The sequence below is a fragment of the Ylistrum balloti genome, unplaced genomic scaffold (genome assembly GCF_031769215.1).
Source record: "Ylistrum balloti isolate Yb309-2 unplaced genomic scaffold, AGI_CSIRO_Ybal_v1 Utg369778, whole genome shotgun sequence".
Classification (NCBI taxonomy): domain Eukaryota; kingdom Metazoa; phylum Mollusca; class Bivalvia; order Pectinida; family Pectinidae; genus Ylistrum; species Ylistrum balloti.
In genome coordinates this window covers 1,000-25,219 of record NW_026781968.1, presented here as the reverse complement: position 1 = coordinate 25,219, position 24,220 = coordinate 1,000, and the positions used below count along the sequence as shown (strand labels likewise).

The 24,220-nt window shown below is 35.8% G+C and overlaps 2 protein-coding genes across 2 annotated transcripts; one reads left to right on the top strand and one right to left on the bottom strand.

Annotated features, from left to right (window-relative positions):
* Window positions 1-100: 100 nt before the first annotated feature.
* LOC132544052 (succinate--hydroxymethylglutarate CoA-transferase-like) lies at window positions 101-15,328 on the bottom strand. Its single transcript, XM_060207619.1, has 14 exons — window positions 15,235-15,328; window positions 13,386-13,446; window positions 12,386-12,459; window positions 12,054-12,139; window positions 11,547-11,597; window positions 11,003-11,123; window positions 8,979-9,070; window positions 8,330-8,473; window positions 6,946-7,041; window positions 6,202-6,273; window positions 5,562-5,659; window positions 4,321-4,423; window positions 2,629-2,692; window positions 101-1,227 (listed from the first exon to the last, which is right to left on the bottom strand). The coding sequence occupies exons 1-14, from the start codon at window positions 15,326-15,328 to the stop codon at window positions 1,079-1,081; spliced, it is 1,305 nt and encodes a 434-aa protein (XP_060063602.1). The 3' UTR covers window positions 101-1,078.
* Window positions 15,329-17,604: 2,276 nt separating this feature from the next.
* LOC132544038 (uncharacterized) lies at window positions 17,605-21,823 on the top strand. The gene is made up of 3 exons (XM_060207602.1): window positions 17,605-17,806; window positions 21,086-21,205; window positions 21,500-21,823. The coding sequence occupies exons 1-3, from the start codon at window positions 17,702-17,704 to the stop codon at window positions 21,686-21,688; spliced, it is 414 nt and encodes a 137-aa protein (XP_060063585.1). The 5' UTR covers window positions 17,605-17,701; the 3' UTR covers window positions 21,689-21,823.
* The last annotated feature ends 2,397 nt before the right edge of the window (window positions 21,824-24,220 follow it).

Here is a 24,220-nt window from a genome sequence, read left to right as displayed (position 1 = left end):
AGGCATAAAGTCTTGTATTTAATTGGACTACGCTGAATTGCAGTTTCTGTGTTGCATTATTTCATTCTTGTGGTAATTTGTCAAAAAATTGATGATGCACTGAAATTTGATTATCTTAAAATATTACTGTTATAGTGTCACAGTATTATATGTATCTGATTGTGATATGAAACCAACACAGTATTACATGTATCTGATTGTGATATGTGACACACACAGTATTACATGTATCTGATTGTGATATGTGACACACAGTATTACATGTATCTGATTGTGATATGTGACACACACAGTATTACATGTATCTGATTGTGATATGTGACACACAGTATTACATGTATCTGATTGTGATATGTGACACACAGTATTACATGTATCTGATTGTGATATGTGACACACACAGTATTACATGTATCTGATTGTGATATGTGACACACAGTATTACATGTATCTGATTGTGATATGTGACACACAGTATTACATGTATCTGATTGTGATATGTGACACACAGTATTACATGTATCTGATTGTGATATGTGACACACACAGTATTACATGTATCTGATTGTGATATGTGACACACAGTATTACATGTATCTGATTGTGATATGTGACACACAGTATTACATGTATCTGATTGTGATATGTGACACACACAGTATTACATGTATCTGATTGTGATATGTGACACACACAGTATTACATGTATCTGATTGTGATATGTGACACACACAGTATTACATGTATCTGATTGTGATATGTGACACACACAGTATTACATGTATCTGATTGTGATATGTGACACACACAGTATTACATGTATCTGATTGTGATATGTGACACACACAGTATTACATGTATCTGATTGTGATATGTGACACACACAGTATTACATGTATCTGATTGTGATACAGGGCAAACATATAATTGGAAATCTTGAATAAATGTCCCTGATATTGAGCTGCCCAACAACTCACTTGAGTATCAAAACCTGAATATATTATTTTGATCCAGACTCTTCTGCTTGCACCAAACACAATATACAAGACTAGTTCAATATTTCTTCGTACTTGGTGCATCATTCTATCACACAACTTTCTCTGAGTTTCTGCAAAGTCACTTGGTCAAATCCCAGCATGCTCTTTAATATTGAATCTGTGTGCTGTCCAAGTGTGGGAGGAGCTGTAGCCTGAGGCCGTCTGTATTGGCTGTACCGGACTGCAGGACCTAAACATTACGAGAATATATCTAAGCAATGAAATAAAATGTCTATAACTTTAAATCTTAACCTGGCCAAAGCAGGGAGGGAAGTGTTTTTATATCAAGACACTTGTGAAGTCTGGCATTCATCTGACTTTAAGAAATTGAAATACGTTTTACAAGGACTATGTTAAATGAGACTGACTACTTCCTGGTCCCAGAAAATATCTGCATCCCCATGGTATAGAATTTGATAAGATATGAAATGTTTATTATTGAAAAAAAACCAAATTACAACACATTAAACACGGTTACATAACATGGATTTTGATTTAATCAAGGAACATTTTTTTTTACTATTGATTTGATAATATTTACTATAGAGCTATGAACTTTTTTATCTAATAAAATATCATACTAGAATGGAGCTTTAGTCATTATAGTAATTGTGTAACTGACTATAATGGAGCTTTGGTCATATAGTAATTGTGTAACTGACTAGAATGGAGCTTTGGTCATTATAGTAATTGTGTAACTGACTAGAATGGAGCTTTGGTCATATAGTAATTGTGTAACTGACTATAATGGAGCTTTGGTCATTATAGTAATTGTGTAACTGACTAGAATGGAGCTTTGGTCATATAGTAATTGTGTAACTGTCTAGAAGTGTACCATCAACCCACCAGAACATTGAACTATTCCAGCAAGCAGCCTGCTAATCACTGCATCGTCATTGCTTATACGTTCATGAAGCATGGCATCAAAATCTATATATTATATCTGAATATATTTCAAATTTGTTCTCATGATGACACTTCTAATGTGCTGAAACTACACATAATAAACATTCTTGATTAAAACCGATCAACCTAGTACAATATTGTTATGGCAATCTTTATCCTTTGATTATTCAACATCTTTGGCTAGATCCTTGAGGAATCTGTCTGCTGGGCACCACAGAATTCTCCTGTACTTTGTGTTTTCTATCTCCCTCTCCCTATTTTGATAAAATTTGTTTTCCTCTTATTTATGAGTTTAACTTATTATTCCTGTCAGTTTTACCCACCTTAATTGTCAATTTTACCTTACTTACCTAATCACTTTTACGGACTTTACCTGTCAATTTTACCTGACCTTACCTGTCAAGTTTATCTGATCTCACCAACAAGACTTACTTGACCTAATCAGTAATATTGACTTGACTTTACCTATTAGATTTACCTTACCTTACCTGTCAAATTTATATTATTTTACCTATTAGTTTTAACTTAGTCTACCCTGTAGATTTATCTGACATTTACCTGGACTTACCTGTCAAGACTGACCTGAACTTACCTGTCAGTTTTACCCGACTTTAAGATTGATCTGATCCTACTTGTTTATTTTACTTCACCAATGTGATTAACTAACATGATGCTGGGACCTTACCAGGTAGTTGTATTTGTCCAACTGTAGGGTGTTGGAGTTCCTGAACCATGTTGTTATGTAGAACCTAACAAAACAACAAAAACAATACTTTAGATCAAACTTCACCCCAGAGATAAATATGCTACACACCTATAGGTCAGACTTGACTCCAGAGATAAATATGCTACACACCTATAGGTCAGACTTGACCCCAGAGATAAATATGCTACACACCTATAGGTCAGACTTCACCCCAGAGATAAATATGCCACACACCTATAGGTCAGACTTGACTCCAGAGATAAAATGCCACACACTTATAGGTCAGACTTGACCCCAGAGATAAATATGCCACACACTTATAGGTCAGACTTGACTCCAGAGATAAATATGCCACACACTTATAGGTCAGACTTGACCCCAGAGATAAATATGCCACACACTTATAGGTCAGACTTGACTCCAGAGATAAATATGCCACACACTTATAGGTCAGACTTGACTCCAGAGATAAATATGCCACACACTTATAGGTCAGACTTGACCCCAGAGATAAATATGCCACACACTTATAGGTCAGACTTGACTCCAGAGATAAATATGCCACACACTTATAGGTCAGACTTGACCCCAGAGATAAATATGCTACACACTTATAGGTCAGACTTGACCCCAGAGATAAATATGCCACACACCTATAGGTCAGACTTGACTCCAGAGATAAATATGCCACACACCTATAGGTCAGACTTGACTCCAGAGATAAATATGCCACACACTTATAGGTCAGACTTGACCCCAGAGATAAATATGCCACACACTTATAGGTCAGACTTGACTCCAGAGATAAATATGCCACACACTTATAGGTCAGACTTGACCCCAGAGATAAATATGCTACACACCTATAGGTCAGACTTGACCCCAGAATTAAATATGCTACACACTTATAGGTCAGACTTGACCCCAGAGATAAATATGCTACACACTTATAGGTCAGACTTGACCCCAGAGATAAATATGCCACACACTTATAGGTTAGACTTGACCCCAGACATAAATATGCCACACACTTATAGGTTAGACTTGACCCCACAGATAAAATGCCACACACTTATAGGTTAGACTTAACCCCAGAGATAAATATGCCACACACTTATAGGTTAGACTTAACCTCACACAAACTATACCACACAGCTGGTTTTAAACTGAACAGAAAAATGCAATGCCAGTGCTATTTTCATGCTTCAACTGAATGCGAAGGTGTAGCCAAATGACAGAATATTATTGATGGAATCATTTTAGAGCAACCATTTCAACATCTGACTGTCAAGAGAGCGATTGACTATGAGTTAACACCCCTCGTGAGGACCATCTCATACTGCTGTACCAGATTTGGGATTAGTTTCTTCCAGCAACCATAACAGCATGGACTTTGATTGGTGAACAGGTGAGCTGTCAGACCATCAGTAATAGGCTGAAATGTCACCTAATTTGTATGAGGAGAATTTACACAGGCCCCATCTGTGGCAACACCATCGCATTAATCACCTTGATAGGGCTCAGCGGCATTGACAGGCCCCTTAATGTTATACACAACTTTGTAACACCTACAAGTCCCTATATGTTATATACACTTGTGGAACAGATAGAGGCCTTGTTATATTATACAAAACTATGGGAAAACTATAGGCCTCTTAATATTATACATGCCTGTGGATCAGAGAAGACTTTCTCCATATTGTTGATTGGCCCATATGGTAAACCTGATCCCTCAAATACAGCTAACCATTCATCTGTGGTTTTACTCAGGAACCTGGTGGTAGCAAAACAGTGTTATAACAATTCTTATGATATCAGTAAAATTAGGAGCTTGCTGTTATGTTGAGCATTATTCACATGCCCCTAGCATGAACATTATTTTTAACAACAGGTCCATGGGCCACATTTGTTTGGTCATCAGCAGGCACATAGGCCATGTTTACTTGTTCACAAGCACTCAATGTTGGAGTATGACCCCATCCTACACCACGACCCTACTCCCTGATGGCATGGAGGAATGTGGTGAGAATGTGGAGGAATGTGGTGAGAATGTGGAAGAATGTGGTGAAAATGTGGAGGAATGTGGTGAGAATGTGGAGGAATGTGGTGAGAATGTGGAAGAATGTGGTGAAAATGTGGAGGAATGTGGTGAGAATGTGGAGGAAAGTGGTGAGAATGTGGAGGAATGTGGTGAGAATGAGGAAGGAATGTGGTAAGAATGTGGAGGAATGTGGTGAGAATGTGGAGGAATGTGGTGAGAATGTGGAGGAATGTGATGATAATGTGGAAGAATGTGGTGAGAATGGGGAGGAATGTGGTGAGATATGGTGAGAATGTGGAGGAATGTGTGAGAATGTGGAGGAATGTGGTGAGATATGGTGAGAATGTGGAGGAATGTGTGAGAATGTGTGAGAATGTGGTTAGAATGTGGAAGAATGTGGTGAGATATGGTGAGAATGTGAAGGAATGTGTGAGAATGTGGAGAATGTGGTTAGAATGTGGTGAGAATGCGGATGAAAGTGGTGAGAATGTGGAGGAATATGGTGATAATGTGGAGGAAATTGGAGAGAATGTGGAGGAATGTGGTAAAAATGTGGAAGAATGAGGTGAGAATGTTGACGAATGTGGTGAGAATGTGGAGGAATGTGGTTAGAATGTGGAGGAATGTGGTAAGAATGTGGAAGAATGAGGTGAGAATGTGGAGGAATGTGGTGAGAATGTGGAGGAATGTGGTTAGAATGTGGAGTCATCAAGAAGTTATCTAAAGTTTTTTTTAATACATTCGATCCCTGTGACCTTGAATGAAGGTCAAGGTCATTTATTTGAACAAACTTAGTAGCTCTTCATACCAACATGCTACTGCATAACCAGCATAACTTACCTGTCTGATTGTTTTACAACATATATTTTACCTGTCTGATAAGATCTCCAGCAATTCCTCTCTATTCTCCACACGGCTTTGGTTGTTGATGAATTTAACATCACTGGATAAGTGATCAAGCTCCATCATCTAGTAACACAAACAATTCAAATTAATACTACGTTCTCCTCCTACAACTAGATTCATAAATAATTTTCATATTGCCAACATTTGTCCTTGTTCTCTTGACATGAGAAAGAGGTCACTTATTAATTATAGTGAGAGCTTCAGAAAATTTTAATTTCACAAAATTTAAATGGAATGGGAACAAAGTCCAGTTTACTTTTATAATTATGTATTCCTAAAGTTTACAAGATCTGTGTTTGTAATGAATGTAGGAATGTTACTGGGAAACACCACCAATTTTTTTCTGATAATGACGATGTTGTTACTGTCATCAAACATCACAACAGTGATATTACTCATGTTAGATATTTCATTGATCAGATTATCTGACATTCTGGTCTTAACAAGTAAATATTAGTCAGCAACACTTATCACAGTTAAACAGAATTATAGATATGAACAATTTCTGGAGTACATTCATGTATATCTATAAAGCACCAGATACTTATCAAAGAGAGAGCTTATTACAGGCATAGTCTAATGAATAATGATATTGAGTATATAACCTGACAAAGGGCTGTAAACTGCTGGTTATTACAGCCTCCAACCATTATGTAGCTGTTTGCGGTCTGGAATGCCTGTTAACATATATACTCATGGTTATACAAATGTATACATTTTAACATACTCTAATCATCATGTATCAGAATCTAAGGGAAGAGTATAAGACATCACACTTTAACAACAATCTCAAGATATTTCCAAACATAGACCTTGGACACTTGGTTAAAAATTAATCTATTTCTTTATTGCACCATTTTTTTCTTTAAATTTTGGCGTAGTTCAAAGGTCAAAGTGACCTACTTTTACCACCTATCAAGATGTGTCTATAAATCATGTTAACCAAGATGTACACTGTAAATGTTAATAATTTGAGACAATCAAATTTAAGCAAATTTTCAAAATAGTAAATTAATCTATTTGTGCTACAACAATAACCGCTATATAAATGTGGATATAAAGAAAGAAACCAAGTGCAATACAGCTGTTCTTTAAACAACAAATAAACAAAAGAGGTCAGAGGTCCCAATTCAGGTCACAGTGACCTTGTTATGATATGTGATAATCTGTCATCCCAAAATGAAGTAAACATACTTGCATGCCTTTATGTTTGTTAACCTTGATAAAAGTGACTTGATGTAAACACATCAAGAATGATGATTGTAACACAGTTCTGATGAAATTAAAATAGAGGTGTAATCATTAAACAGCTATAGATATTGGTGTAACAGTAAATGATGTATCCACACCTGGTAGGGGACAATACTCTGGTGAGCTGTGCCATAGCGTTGAGCTTCTTGTCCAGCATTTAGATAGTTAGAGCCCAGATTTACCAGTGAGGCCACCTATAAGGTAAGAAAAGTGTTATAAGGATTAATTCAAACACCAGCCTTTATTGTTGCATTAAGTAAGATCAAATGAAGTCATTACTAAATGACTGATTCTATAGCAAATCTATCACATTATCAACACTATATTCATCCAGGAAAAGATTCTTGCCCTCTAAATCTAATGTGTTGTCTGAAAAAAATTGTTCCTTTGCTGCTGAAATACTTTAAAAAATGTTTTACAATTATCTGGTTAAAGACAACACAACCATTTTGACACTTCTCCAGTTTTGGAATATCTAAAAGCATCTCTGCTCTCCATCCTAATGACCACTTACCATTCATCCTAATGACCACTTACCATCCATCCTAACGACCACTTACCATCCATCCTAACGACCCCTTACCATCCATCCTAACGACCACTTACCATCCATCCTACGGCCACTTACCATCCATCCTAATGACCACTTACCATCCATCCTAATGACCACTTACCATCCGTCCTAATGACCACTTACCATCCGTCCTTATGATCACTTACCATCCATCCTAATGACCACTTACAATCAATCCTATGACCACTTACCATCCATCCTATGACCACTTACCATCCATCCTAATGACCACTTACCATCCATCCTAATGACCACTTACAATCCATCCTATGACCACTTACTATCCATCCTAATGACCACTTACCATCCATCCTAATGACCACTTACCATCCATCCTAAGACCACTTACCATCCATCCTACGACCACTTACAATCCATCCTACGACCACTAACCATCCATGCTACGACCACTTACCATCCATCCTACAACCACTTATCATCCATCCTAAGACCACTTACCATTCATCCGAAGACCACTTACCATCCATCCTACGACCACTTATCATCCATCCTATGACCACTTACCATCCATCCTAATGACCACTTACCATCCATCCTAATGACCACTTACCATCCATCCTAAGACCACTTACCATCCATCCTACGACCACTTACAATCCATCCTACGACCACTAACCATCCATCCTACGACCACTTACCATCCATCCTAAAACCACTTATCATCCATCCTAAGACCACTTACCATCCATCCTACAACCACTTACCATCCATCCTATGACCACTTACCATCCATCCTAATGACCACTTAACATCCATCCTAATGACCACTTACCATCCATCCTCTGACCACTTACCATCCATCCTGCAACCACTTACAAACCATTCTGACAACTACTTTCCATCCATCGTGATATGAACACTTACCATTCATCATGGGGATAACTTACCTGTGTTGATACGAGGTCACAGTCGATGTGTTGACCTTTGCCAGTACGAAGTCTCTGTAGGAGAGCAGCCATGATGGCCCCATGAGCATATAGCCCTGTAGATAGGTCTGTCATTGCTACACCAACTTTACATGGTTCCCCGTCCTGTTTATGATAGCAGTGTTATGATTGCAAAGGTAATTCCTTGTGAAAATATCAGTAGAAGATAGGAAAGATCCAAAATATTCCAAGATTTCATGTCTCCATCACTATCATTCCTAACATGTACATTTTTGTACTGGCAACCAGTCTTCTGATCAACTTCATTTCATTCAAAGAGTTTAATTCATTAAGTGGCATTTGTAACTCAGAGAAGTATTTTCAATTCACCCCAGTATTTTCTCCATTTTTTACAAAAAATGAATAGTCTTCATATTTCTTGGTATCATATGTTACTCTGTCTTCAGCCAAATTTCATATTCCCTTGTCTGCTTAACATCACATATCTTAAAAAAGATCAACTACATTAATACAGAAGATTTGTGTATTGATGACGCCAAAAAGATCCAATTTCTACCCGAAGCCAATGTGATGCTAGAACATCGTTATTCTACTACAAGATAAATGAAACACCTACAGCCCTATAATGCAGGTCCTACAGATACTATACCCTAGGCCCTGTGATGTGGAGTAATCCTCCTAGTCCAGCTGCTATGATGTCATATCCTGCTCGTTGTTGATAGGGCCCAGTTTGACCATAACCTGTAATGTGACATCTTTCATTCCAATTTAATCCATTTTAATCCAGTTGTTTTAGAACCTTTTTTTAACGCATTAGATTTTAGAAACACAGCACTTGATGAATGTTCAAGATAATGGAATAAATCAGGTGTGTCCTATGTTTTATCAAATTAGGAAATATATACCAGGTATATGAAAGGTATCATTAACACCTATTTCCAAACAAACTGATTTCTTTTAAAACATATGAAATGAAAAAATATGATATGAATGATATACCTGTCCTTTTGTTTAAGCAATATCACATCTGTCAGAACATGTCTGGTGAAGAATCAGTTCAGATACCATAAAAACCCATGTAATGTGCACATCTACATAATTTGGGTTCAAAATGCTGAGAATATAGCTTACATAATTTGCACATCCAAAAATTCAGTCAAAAATGATCTCCAGGTGCAAATAAATCAGACTCGGAATATTCAGGTAACATATCAGACCAACAACATAAATCCAACACCTGAAATTTTTCTCTTCAAAATTCATTTTCATCTCATTTATTGACTTGTAACTACCTTGTTCTCTTTACTTATAGGTACAATACAATTGGAGAAAAATATTTTCCTAATATTTGTGCACTTTTTGTTTTCTTTCTGTACAGTTACCTATCCAGTTAACCTATATTTTGTACACAAACACTTGTCTTCACACCAGGTATAATCAACGGCATTCAGTGTTGAAGTACAAGAGTTATCTACCTATTAATGACCCAAACCAGGTAATAACAATTCCTGTATCGTTTCCTTTCATGTCTTGCTATCACATCATGTATGCCCCAAATAAAATGAGGCCTGAACTTCTTCATGCAAGTGAACAGTATACGGAGCACACAATGTACTGTAGGCATACATATGTGTATTGTCAAAAGAGGAAAGATGTTTCATTTCAAAAGACTATCCCTATTTATTGTGATGAATAAGTTATTGAAAGACTCATAAATATGCTTCATAAATAACTTTAAGACAGATTTTAACAAGAGGCCCAATTGGCCTGCAACACTCACCTGGTATATATTAGGTAAAAAATGGCTTAACATTTGCATATATCAGCCAAATTTGACTGCTGTGACCTTGAATATTAGGTCAAGGTCATTTGTTTGACAAACTTTGTGGGGCTTCATCCTAGGAAGATACCAGCCAAATATCATACCTTTTGGCCTTTTAGTTCATCGAGATGTTGTTTAAAGGTTTTAACAAATTTTACCCTTGTAACCATAGGTCAAGGTCAATTCTTTTTATAAACTTTGTTGGGCTTCATCCTAAGAACATACCAACCAAATATCATGTCTCTAGGCCTTTTAGTTCATGAAAAGAAGTCATATGAATGTTTAAAAAAAAAATTGACACCTGTGACTTTGAACATATGTCGCGATCATTTCTTTCTTCAAACTTTGTTGAGCCTTCGGGCCAAGTGAGCTACCAGGTAATAAATAACTAATCCATTATCATAATACTATCACACTCTACATACCAATGTCAAAGATCACTTCGGCCAATACACAAACGGACATGTGTTCATGACTTCTTTGTTACAATATCCAATGTAAAGAAGAATAAAATGAATTCTGTCATTTCTTAATAGTTGGACATGTAAGTATTTCAAAACATATCATATTACAAACACCATTTTTTGTAATATTCCAAACAGGCCACCGTCTTTACTGAACAGTAACTTCTTGTCTTGCTAGTTGCCATCAAATTTTTAAACACCTAATCCTTATTTTGGATGAGAAACTGGACACATTATGTGGGTTTTTACAATAGTAACCAAGACATTTTATATGATTTTAAGAACACCTACCAAAGAGTAAATATCTATGCTGAAACTATCTAGTCAGAGCCTTGTGATCAGAGCCATTGATGTAGCACAAAAATACCAAATGGCAGGAAGTCAGACCTGATATAGAGCAGTAGATAAGGTCTGGGTGGGAGGCTGCCAGCTGACTGTATCCCAAACCCATGTTGTCCAACTTCCCAGGAATGTAGTTCTCTACCAACACATCACACTGTCTCACCAGCTACAACAGAACAATTAATCAAACTTAAATATTTACATCTCGTATTTCCAAATAGGAAATCTTCCTATCAGTAAAGATCAACAGGAAAAATATCCCCCCCACCAAAAAAAACAAAAAAAACAAAAACAAAAACAAAAAAAAATTCACTGAATGATTTAACTACCTAGATAATGAGAAAGCAATGTTTTGCATGAAATAAGTTATTCATAGGATTGCTATATAAGTGTAGTGTAAACATGCTTATTTTGACCCAAATGAAGTTAAGTGCAATATCAATTTTAAATAAATAGGGAAATGATGAATATGCACATTTGCAAACCCTTCACAATGACATAAACTGAAATTAACACAATCTAATTTCATCCAAATATTTTCAATGTCAAATGTGCTAAAAACATGTACGCTTACAGTAAAACTACCTACCTCCTTAACAATTTCTTGGCCATCCTTTTTCTTAAGGTCAATAGCAATACTCTGGGAAAAAATAAAGATATTTTGTTAGCTATAATGATAGAAGTGTTTTATAAGTAAAGACTGATGCACATCGGTGTGATGTCTTGTAAAAAAACTACAATATCTTTAATAATCCATTTACTTTGAATAGGAGAGAAATCCTATTTATTATTGTCATGCCATTTATTTTTGTACTAAATCCAGGTACCTGTTGAAATATCCAACAACAAATGTATATCAAAATTTTTTTTTTCATGTAAATATTGTGCCCAGGAATTATTTGACAAATAAACACCATATTTTTCAATATTATTCATCAACATGATCTGAAATCTGAAATGTTCCATAAAAACCTACTTTACAAAAATAAAAGTTAAATATTAATTGATAATAACAATAATCAACACCAGTACACAATAAAATACCATTAGTTGTGTACACTGAATTAAACCTGTGTAGTGATGTATCAGTAATAACCTTTTTATTCCTGTTGACTGACAAGAAGTAAGCACTCTCTGAACCACAAAATGGTGGACCCCATGTTCTAGTGTCATCACCAACTCCTGAAAACAGATTAAGATCATATATCAACAACCCAAACTAAGGACATATATTTAAAAGATAATTCTTATCAGTGCAGAAGTTAATAATTCAATATAAAAGATTAATCAAATTTCATTTCATGTTGATTTTTTTCTTAGATTCAGGATCATAACCACCCTCCATTTAAGGATTCATCAAACAAAAATGAAAATAAGTTGAAGTAATTATGAGAGATCAAAAAAACTACAATGCTACTGATAACTTACCAGGTTTTTCTACTTTGATAACATTAGCACCAAGATCAGCAAGAATCATTGTACAGTAGGGGCCTGCCAGTACCCTGTAATACAGTTAGATCTGTACAGTTACAATCATTGTACAGTAGGGGCCTGTCAGTACACTGTAATACAATTAGATCTGTACAGTCACAATCATTGTACAGTAGGGGCCTGCCAGTACCCTGTAATACAGTTAGATCTGTACAGTTACAATCATTGTACAGTAAAGTCCTGTCAGTACACTGTAACACAGTTAGATCTGTACAGTCACAATCATTGTACAGTAGGGGCCTGTCAGTACCCTGTAATACAGTTAGATCTGTACAGTCACAATCATTGTACAGTAGGGGCCTGTCAGTACACTGTAACACAATTAGATCTGTACAGTCACAACCATTGTACAGTAGGGGCCTGTCAGTACACTGTAACACAATTAGATCTGTACAGTCACAATCATTGTACAGTAGGGTCCTGTCAGTACCCTGTAATACAGTTAGTTATATAAAGTCACAATCATTGTACAGTAGGGGCCTGTCAGTACCCTGTAATACAATTAGATCTGTACAGTTACAATCATTGTACAGTAGGGGCCTGTCAGTACACTGTAACACAATTAGATCTGTACAGTCACAATCATTGTACAGTAGGGTCCTGTCAGTACCCTGTAATACAGTTAGTTATATAAAGTCACAATCATTGTACAGTAGGGTCCTGTCAGTACCCTGTAATACAATTAGATCTGTACAGTTACAATCATTGCACAGTAGGGGCCTGTCAGTACCCTGTAACAGAGCACATTAGTCACTTCATGTTTAGACAGCTATTTTGTTTTATCCCCGAGTCTGTACTAATATGTCTGGTCAGTAAACACAAGGATGCCTGAACAAAATTGGATCCACTTTCAAAATCCATGCAAATCCAAAAGCATGTGTTCACCTTTAAATCAAAAGAAATAATTTTATCAATTCCATAATAAAGAATAATGTACCTGGTAAGGTCAAGAACTTGAATTCCATCCAGAGGTCCACCAGCTAAATTTTGTTTTTCATCTAAAATAACAATTTTTTTTAACATCAGATTACAATTAAGACACAAGTGTTTAATCTGAAAGAAAATACAACTATTCCAAACAGAATTATCAGTAAATGTTTGAAATAATCTATTTGTTAGGTTTATCAGTTGGTTTTAGACAATCAGAGTCATTTTAAGAGAAGGTCTCCTTATAGTAGCTACATCAATGAATAAAATGTGGGAGGACATAACCACATCAGCACAGACTGGTCTGTTTCTCAGCTTCTCTGAAAGCAGAATCCAATTATGGTTAAGGAAAGTCAAACCAAGCACCTCAGACCTTCCTCTGAAGTTTTGTAGACCTATGTTCTAGCCAAATGAGCTATCACAACCTCTGAATTACTTTTAATTAATTAATGATATTAAGAATTATGTTTATTCAATACTAGAAATAATACTAAAATCTAAAAATAATATACAATATGCACTGATGCAAATTGTTTAAAGAAAATAAATAAAATGTTGAGGAAACATTATTATCCAACTGTTATAAACTGATCAAAATATCTTTATAGTTTTTGAAAAACACTAACTGCACTTACATGTGTCGTTATCAATAACAAATTGTAATTCCAGCCTCGCCTGTTAGTTACTGATAAAGTTATATCACAGAATAAAAACAATTTTGGTTTTTTTCTTTTTTTTTTAAGATTTAACATAGAACTATGTGTAAAGGTACGTCAAATTTTGAATATAGCTTTGGAGAGATTTGAGAATAGCTGGAGTCAGCTGATCTTTAAAGATATCTACAATGTCTATAGAGAGGATATTTCAATTGACAATGGTGTGCGGATCTAAAGAAGGACCATCTGAAGGCATCATCTGTTGCAGATAAATGCCTGAAACTTCAATTGTTTAATTTTTGGGTTCTACTGTCAATAAGAATGAGGATATCAGTTGTAGAAACAGCAAAGACAGTGTGTAAAATTTTATTGAAGACACAGGGCATGTTTTTACATGATACTTCAGTTTGAATGGACAATCAGGGACGTATTATACGTCCCTGGGACAATGTAGATATTCTATCATTCCTGACACACTTGTTGTGTTATGGTAGTTATGGCATACATCTCTAGCTGCATTGAACCATTTGACACTAAATGTTCTCAAATTGGATATTCTACTTATGGTTCAACTGAAGTGTCACCCCCAGGTACTTGGCTGATGAGACAGAATCCAATATATGGTCATGTAAAGTGAAGTTATATGCAATAGAGTGACTTTTGAGTGACTGATAGTGATGTACATCTATCAGAGTAGAAAGCCATTAACCAATCTAGATCTAGTTGAAGTTTACTACAGACTTCCTGATCAAGCATCAGTGAATAGCAAGCTTTAGTGGGATATTTGGGGAGGTCATATAAATAAGGAATAGTTCAGGTCAGAGGACTGTGCCCTGTGGGACCTCTTATGTAACGCTCTCAGAGGAGACATCACATATCTCTACAGACTGGGAAAGATTACTTAGGAAAGCAAAAATTCAGTTTAAGTAGCTTAATTTTAGCAGTTAATGGAGGTAGACTGGATGCCATGAATTTTTTATTTCTTCTGAAACGTCCAACTTTAAAACAATTTTGTATAACGAAACAAAATATGTAGTTACTGTAATAAAAAGGCAATCACAGTTAAAAGACGTTTACATTGAAATCTGAATGACAGTGAATTAGTCTAGAATTACTACAGTAAATATATATGCTGAGGAAATAGGGTGGGCACCTTATGTCTTAATCGACCGATTGGGGTTTGAAAGACAACACGATTCAGACCTAAATCCTGTGTCGTCGAAAAGAATTGGAGCCTTCGTTTTGCAAATATGTTGGAAATGCAAATTCTGCTAAGTCTATTCAGTTCCGTCAACATTGTTGACTCCTTCAATACCAGTCAGCTGTCGGTTGTGTAAACATCTCTACCAGAGTTGTCGTTCCTTAATGTGCGCGCCGTGTATTTTCACTGTATAATATTGAATGTTATCGCAACTATTCATATTCACTTGTGTTATTTTATTGTACTAACTTTGATGATACGTTGTCACTCCGGGCAGTCCATATGATAATGTTTACACAACAATATACATGTCATATGGTATGAACAAATTTTAACTCATTATGTATTTGTTTGGTGGCAGTTCATCGACATAGCGTAACTAGCAAGAAACGAGTCTTAAGGGGCGTGAAACTAATGCGACAATGACATATATATGGTTTGAAGACGTGATACACAATACTCATGAGTACCACCGTTAATCAGTGGTGCTATAACTGTACAATAACCAATATATATATAACGTTATCATAGCCGTAAACCCTTGTTTAAAAAACACACACAAATTTTTTGGTCGGGGTGAATTGTGTACGCCGTACCCGTCCCGGCCCGGATCTTTACCGGCTGGTCGCCCGTGCAGCAAATATAATACTTAAGATTTACTTGGGCATATATTCGTTGTTTACAAAATGAACGCAAATGAGAATAATACAGAAGTAATGAAAATAAACGTTCCTTTCTGACGGTATGAAATTTTAAACGATTCGTTGCTGTGACATAAAGAGACGTCCATTTAATGTTTACATATAGATATATAATGTATATCCCTACTCTAAGGCATTTGTGACTCTTTGTAAACAAAACACTTAAAATTACGAGCTAACTATTCAGTGCGTATCTGATATGTCTACAAGTGTCCAACCTAACATATATATCAATAGCTTAATTAGGAATATACTTAGTTGTATTCTTATATATTTAGAAAATATATGATAGAATCGCACATTTGTGCGATAGAAACACACCACGTGCGCACAATTGTGCGATAGCTTATTTCGTCCTGTTTTCTTACAGTGAAGACATCGTGTGCACATCGTGTAACGTTGTGCGATACCACAACTGTATTATCAGCAATAATTATGTTTTTGATAGAGTTTCCTGACTTTTTAACAAATAATAATAATGAATGGGCTTTCATATAGAACTGCGTCCTCGTCGTAAGGTCCGGTAACATTCTTAGTTTTGTCCCATGCTGAGGAAGGCTGAAGGTCGCACGTGCATATGCGTCAGAGAGAAGTATTGGCCTGCCCCCACCATGGGAGTATACAGACGACCCGATAGTTCTTTCATGATAAATGCAAGATTCGATATGAACTACGCCTCTTTTTTTATGAAACTTTTGTATTTACAATCAGATAATCATGCATGTATAATTACTGTTTGGAATAGAAAAAGAAAACAATGAAATCAAACAGTAAATTAGCTGTTATGTGCAAAAAAAAATTGCATGATAAAAAAAGAAACCCAAAGTAAACATATAGCTTTTCTTCGCAAAAATTAAGGTGTACTAGTACAAAGTTTTCCACTCCAAAAACTAAAACTTCGCGAAGGTTTGAAGGAGACATTGTGATTACAGAACCTGAAGATATTTCATATCTGTATTTATTGTTCTTTTCTGACGCGTTTGCGTTCTTACTATGGATTTAAATATCACTTCCTGTACGTGTAGTGGTAAGTTCGACACAAACTACCACCGTACATAAACGGGGAAAGATAAAAATAGCACACCGTGCGAAGTGATTGATAATGTTTTGACCAAATATGGATTGTATTTTCTTTTATAAGGCAACGACAATTGCAAAAAATAGTTTTGATTTCAAACAAATTGACTTTGTTGTGTTATAGTACTGTTTCTAAGTAACGTATAAATAATTCTTCAGAGAGTTTGCCAGTGTAGACTTTCCTGTAAAAGAATTTGCAAATGTTCGTTCTTTTCCTTTTATTATACTGATGGTTTACACTAGAAGCATATATGACTTGTTCGGGTAGACTATTCCATTTTTCTTACTGTTCTTATTGAGAATCGCTCGCTTTGGGGGTATATATTTTCTTAGGAGTTGTCTGCCCTGCTGTGTCTTTCTGATGTTTCCTCTCTTAGTACGGCAGCATTGCAGTAGTCCTCGTTTATTTCAAAGTTAACTGTATCTATGTACATGTGATAATGTTCACTTTCTATTTGACATAATAAGCAAAATAATATGATGGAAATAATAAGTTGAAATGGTTCTTCCTGTCAGTGTGTAACCCAAAGTAAAATGAAAGTAGATCGAATCAACATGAAAATACGCAACTACGTCTAAAGTCCACATCGGACTTCCGGTTTTCGTCGACGTGAGAGATTGACCTTGGAAATTTAAGAATCGGCACACAAGGGAACAGTCTTTACTTACCGGCTTATTTTTTACAGCAAAAATGACCACGGAGGCTCCCTACGATAAGTACGTGAAGCTCGCATTTGAAAGGGTCACAGAAGCTCTCCGGACCAGGTTTAAAGAGTCGCCGCTCCAGGCTGCCAGGGTATGTTACCGTACCTTAGGACGTTCCATGGACGCTGGTCTATTCGACCACTATGGACGCATCTAATTTATCAGTTTGTCGAATCTTGCTTCAAAACATTTAAAAGGTTTTGCTTGTTGTACCACTGATTCTGGTAGATAATTCGAATTACCTCCTGTTCAGTAAGTGAAGTTGAACTTCCTCATATTTATGTTGCAGCACTGTTTATGTACTTTAAAGCTAAGTCCCCTTGTGAATGTACTTTTTGTTTTAGCAAAGAATTCATCAGTTACCTTTTTTGTTGTGTATACCATTCATGATCTGTAATATTTCTATCACATCACCTCTTAAACATCTATATTTCAGTGTTAGCATCCTTAGTTTCTTCAAACGGTCGCTGTATTCAATGTCTTTTAATGATGGAATATGCTTTGTAGCCCTCCTTTGACCATTTTCTTCAAGTTCTATGTCCTACTTAGCTATGTTGAAATATTCCAAAAACTGGTTGAATACAATGTAGAACATTCATGTTTTTGCTTTGTAAGATATTTTCCATTTCAATGTCCAGTTCTTTTGTCGTTTTTACATAAATCCCCTTAAAATAGTTCCACTTTTCAACTTTATTATTGGGTCTTTCTTTGTAACACTTGAATTTGAATTCTAGCACACAATAGTAACTATGACCCAAAGGGCTGTCATGTTGTATATCCTTCAACATACCCTGGTCATTGCTTAAGATCAGATCCAAGGTGCTTGGCTCATTGCCTCGTTTTATTCTAGCAAAGTTGTACAAATGTTGAAACAAATAACTATCTGTAACACACTCCAAGAAATTTTCTCCGTTTTTATATCCATGACTAGTCCAAGAATCCCAGTTAATTTTTGGATAATTAAAATCCCCCATCAAAAGTATGTGTGCATAATCCTTTCTCATATTTGAAATTTCTGGTATCAGTTTTCAGAGGTCATTGATGTTTTTTTGCATTGCTATTAGGGCTCTTATATACACATCCTATCAATAATGAATCCCTTTCATGCATTTTTGTCTTAACCATAAGCCAACCATAAGCCATTTGTTACCTTTATTTCCTCTGTTTTTAGATCTCTCCTTATGTATAGTGCTGTTCCTCTGACTGTATCAGTGCTTTGATAATTTATAAACAATTCATACCTATTTATATTAAGCTCAGCGTTCCCTGGTTTATATCTACAATTTTTTGGGTATCCTTTCATCTTACTAATAATGTTAATAGGCTTCTATGAGTTCTGAATACATGATTTATTTGGTAGAATTGCATAAAAACAATCAAATCCATTAACTTATTTACAGCAGAAACATTAAACATTCTTACAGTATTTTCTTCTATGTCTGTACTTCAACTTGTGCCTTTACTCTCACCACCTTTCTTTTCCATGGAGGTCCCTTCCCTGTATATTTGAAGTCCCATGTCTTTCCTATGTCGTTTTTTGCCTTGGCTTCTTCTAGTTAGATCTTCTGACCCAAGGGACCATGATGACCTATAGTCATCATGCTTCAACTGTCGTTGTCCGCCGTCCACCATCATCCACCACGCACCATCCGCTGTGTGTAAACTTTAAACATTATGATTTCAAACTTCTCCTTAAGTTTCACTCATGGGATTGAGCTCAAACATGTAGGAAATGATCCTGAGAAAGTCCTGACCAATGGCAGCCATCTTCAAAAACATATTTTCTCCAGTCCTCTGGTGCCATTGAGCTAAGAATTGATAGGAATGTTAAAGAAAGGTAGCCAACAAAGTGTTGTTATTTTTCGACATTTGATACAGCAGACAGGGAGGTCATTTTGTAACATGATTGCACAATCATGGTTTTCTTGTGCAATGCCTATTTCAAAATTCTTCTCAAGTTCCAACTGTGGGATTGAGCTCAAACTTGCATGAAATGTTCCTGAGATGGTCCTGACCAAGTGTTATTTTTCGTGTATGTCTTAAATCCAAGATGGTGGCCATCTTGGAAAACATATTTTAAACTTCTCCAGTTCCCCTGGGGTGGGAGGCATGTGGACCTATTTGGGACATGGAGCAAATTTCCTAATATCCTTCTTCTTCATTAGGAAGGATTAGATATAGCCTAAATTTGGTCTGAAGTATTCTTGAGTGAAGAGGTCTAAGTACAGAATAAACAGTTCAACCCGGTCAGGTGGGGCAAGAGGAGTGGGACAATGTAATTTCTGAAAAGTCCTTCTTCCATACAAGGATATAGTCCAAATTTGGTGCTTCAGTTTGACCACAAGAATGGGACTCAATAGGGAAGTTATATCAGAAATTGTTTATCATATTTGAAATTCTTTTTGTAAATGGCTGAAAAGCTAAACTAACCAGATGAGTGATGCAGGCCCCTTGGGCCTGTTGTTTTGCTTCAAAATGCTACTCTTCCTGAATGTTAGAATGGATTTAAACCAAAAGTGGTCTGAAACATCATTTTGGGTATGGTATTGTTTCTTAGATTCTGAAAATTGATTTGACCCCTAGGCCGTGGGAGCAGGCCCCAAATGGGGATGTTTGTCAATATTGCTTCAAAACGATACTCTTCCTTAATGCTTGAAAGGGATTTAATTCAAATTTTGTCTGAAACATCAGCAAAAGTGAGCATTTAATTTTTAAATTCAGAAAGTTCATTTGACCACTAGGGATGGGGCTCCGAAAGGGGAAGTTATTTCTTCTTAATGCTTGGGTAGATTTCAACCAAATTTGACCTGAAACATTATTGTAGGTAGGTTGTTATCTCTTAAATTCAGAAAGTTAATTTGACCCCTAGGAACTAGGATGTGGGGTCCCAAATTGGAAAGTTAGTCATAGATTTTGCTTCAAAGCACTACTCTTCCTTAATGCTTGAAATGATTTTAACCAAATGTGGTCTGAAATATCATCATGTGAATTCATAAGATTTATCAATCCATTCATTGATTGTCAGATGACCGTTCAGGGCTATGGCCCCCTTGTTATCCTTATTTAGGAACAAAAATAAGTATAACTAAATATAACTTTTTTAGAAATTTTTTTGGGTATGGCCTTTTTGTAGTAAAAGTTTTGTTAAGACAAGTATGTTGTGATACCTATAGAAAAAGGTTTGAGTTATTTACTTAAGAATGTAACTTAATAGAATTTTCACAGCATCAGTTTAAGCTATTGTACTTTCTTAGTAAAAATCACTTGTTTTTCCTATGAAATTCTGTTAAGTTTGTGTTTACTTCCTTATTTCTATTGTTTTTGCTTCATTATTCTGTTAAAATTCAGTACTTACTCGCTTCTGTTTTAGGATGAGTTGGTTTTATTACACAAGATGGACGAGGACCAATTGAAAGCGTACAGGAAAAAGGACCTGAACAGAGCATTATGTAGAGGGAAATATCTAAATGGCGAAATAGAGGTCGTTAAGGTACTCAATAGTTAGGTGTAAAATTTAGAAATATGTACAGTCATACACCATAGAGATATTGTTAAGGTACTCAATAGAATGGTGTAAAATTTAGAAATATGTAGTCATACACCATAGAGGTTATTAAGATACTCAATAGTTGTGTAAAATGATTTTTTTTTTTGAAAAACCTTGAAAATTGAGTCCAATGAAAATAGCCAGTTTGATTATATGACCAATGGAGTTATGTTTCGATTAAAAGTCAGAATTTGGGGAAACTTTTTTCAGTCTCTAACGGTTACTTTTGATTTCCAGAAACGGCTAAATGACTGTATGTTAGACTGTCCTGTCAAAGCTTATGATCAAGCAGCTGGTTCAGGAAAAGATGCAGAGACGGTGCTGGGGCATTGCATGTTGAGGTGTGCAGATTCACAGATCTCACGATTTGGATCTATGTTTAAACGCATGGAAAGAGCTGTGGATGATATAGATAGCAAGTTTTGAAGAACTACAGTAAACAATGTTTGGTGCAAATGTTGTTAAGTTGTGGAACAGAAGAAATTTTCCAGTTGCTTGTAAAAATCTTTGACTGTGTGTCATGTGTCTGTAATAAAAAAAAATTCAGTTAAATTTAGCAAAGTGTTGTATGGTGGTTAATTCGCAAATTTCATTTGTAGGTTCCCTTTTGTCCCTAATGTTCCATTGGCTCAATTTGGAACCGATCTGAAAAATAGAATTGCTGACATAGACTACCTTGGATTTTGCCAATGAAAATCTCTTTTTTGTCATTGCTTATAAAGTACTGCATGGATCTTTCTCAGATTTCAAATATAGCTTACCTGTGGACCCTGTTTTTGCCCTTTTGATCGTAGTAGAGATCAGAAAAACAAAATGGCAGTAAGTTTGGTTTTGCTACAAGGTATTTCTGTAGAGTGATTTTCAAATTTCATTTAAGAGCTAGAACATAGGAAAGAACAGAAGTATTATAGTTATTTAGTCATAAGCTATGTTTGTTGTTGAACTATCGACATTCTCCTTTATTAGGCCTTGCACCTTAGGCCAGAGAAGAAGGGGATGGTGGTGGTTTGCTTCAATTGTATTCAGACAGAATCAGGGAATTCCCTCAATGAAGGAATTTTAAAAGTTTTCTCTATTTGCCCTCCCTTTCCTGTCCCAATTGGCTGCGACCCAATGTTTATTCAAAATTGATTTCCTCTCAACCAACAATGTTTTAGATGAAATAGGGACAGAATTCTTTTGATCCTATGGAAGAAATGAGATTTTTATGTATTTGCTTTATTTCCCCAATCTGGACGAAATCCACAATTTAATCAAAATAATTCTTCTTCAATCAAACATGCTTTAGACTTGAGACAGATTTCCGGCATTCATACAGCAGAAAGATTTTTAGGCTATATGTAACACAGTTACGGTTTCAGCATTTTACTATCAATTCTAGCTTTCTGATTGGTGGAAATATTCCAAGAAACAATTCCATAAACAAAGCTGCCATCTCGCAAAACAAAGTCATGTGTGTATACTGTCGCTATGGGAAATCAAATACTGTACTAAAACTTGAAAACAAAATGACAAACTAGGTATTCCTGAAAATATTCAGATTGAGATTTGCGTCAATTAAGAACTAGCACTGGTCTGGTTTGCAGAGAATTCTGGGTGGCTGGACCATAGATATCTAACCTAGATGCCGCAACTGTTGATGCAATGTGTCTGCAGCACAGCCATCTTGGGAAGGTATTGCCGCTAGCACCAAACCATAGCTACACAGTGGGCCTCGTGCTGGAAATCCCACTAAAAAAGGTGTAGCTCGGTCACTAACCCACGTATCAACACATATAATACTTCATTTTAAAGCTGGGAAAAAGTTCTATGCTGTAGTCATCTCAAAGTGGAGTTATCGGGAATCAAAATTAAAGAAAAATGTTCGTTTGTTCACTGAATGTTCATTCATCTTTACACTTTACACCACTTGGTGCTGAATAGATAATGATGAAGTATTTTAAACTATTAAATCTTTGAACTTTTAACTATATGAATACAAAAAGACTAAACTGTAAACTAACACATCATGCACACAGAATAATGTCCAACACTTTTCCTTTCCATGTATTTGGACTTTTCTGTAGGTGTCTACGATACATTCGATATTCTCTCCCAACCTCAGTTTTGACATTATAGGATGTAATGTCTGGTCAAGAATTATCCCTTTTCTCCATACTAATCACATTCGAGTTGGTTTTATCCTAAAATGATATCTGTGATAAGGTGAAACCAAATTTTCTATTGTGACCGACCTCCGGTGCAGGAAGGGACTTGAGTTTAAAAGTGTTATTATAGGTATAAAACTTGAGCAATCTATTTAATTTAACTTCGTCCGTCAACTTTTCATTTAAACAACTTCTTCTGAAATACCGAAAAGCGTAGAGGTATCATATTTGGCTGGAAAGTTCCTTTGATGAACCCAACAAGGTTTGCAAAAAGAAATGACATTGACCCATATTCAAGGTCACATGGATCAAATGTGTTAAAACGTTTAAACAGTTTCTTCTGAAATATCGAAAAGCCTAGAATCATTATATCTGGCCAGTATGTTCCTTTTATGAAGTCCAAGAAAGTTTGCAAAAAGAAATGACCTTGACCCATAGTTAAGGTCACAGGGGTCAAATGTGTTAAACATGGAACATATGCAAAGATGTAGCACTATTTGTCATAAAGATCCAGGTGAGCGATACAGGCCCTCTGGGACTCTTGTTATAATACGTTATGTAAATTGTCCTTTTACTAGAAATATATCATTTTATTTGTATGGAATAGATAACAGTAATAACAGAGATCTTCAAACAACACCAGATGAAAAAAAGAAACATAAACATCGACGGCAAAGGCTATTTATAGTCTTTGGGTATTTCCAAAGTGATCACTTTCGATTTAGAGGAGTGAGAATATGTTTTACAGGGCCTGACTTATTTTTAATTCATCAATACTGCACATTACAAGTTATTACATGTGATGACATGT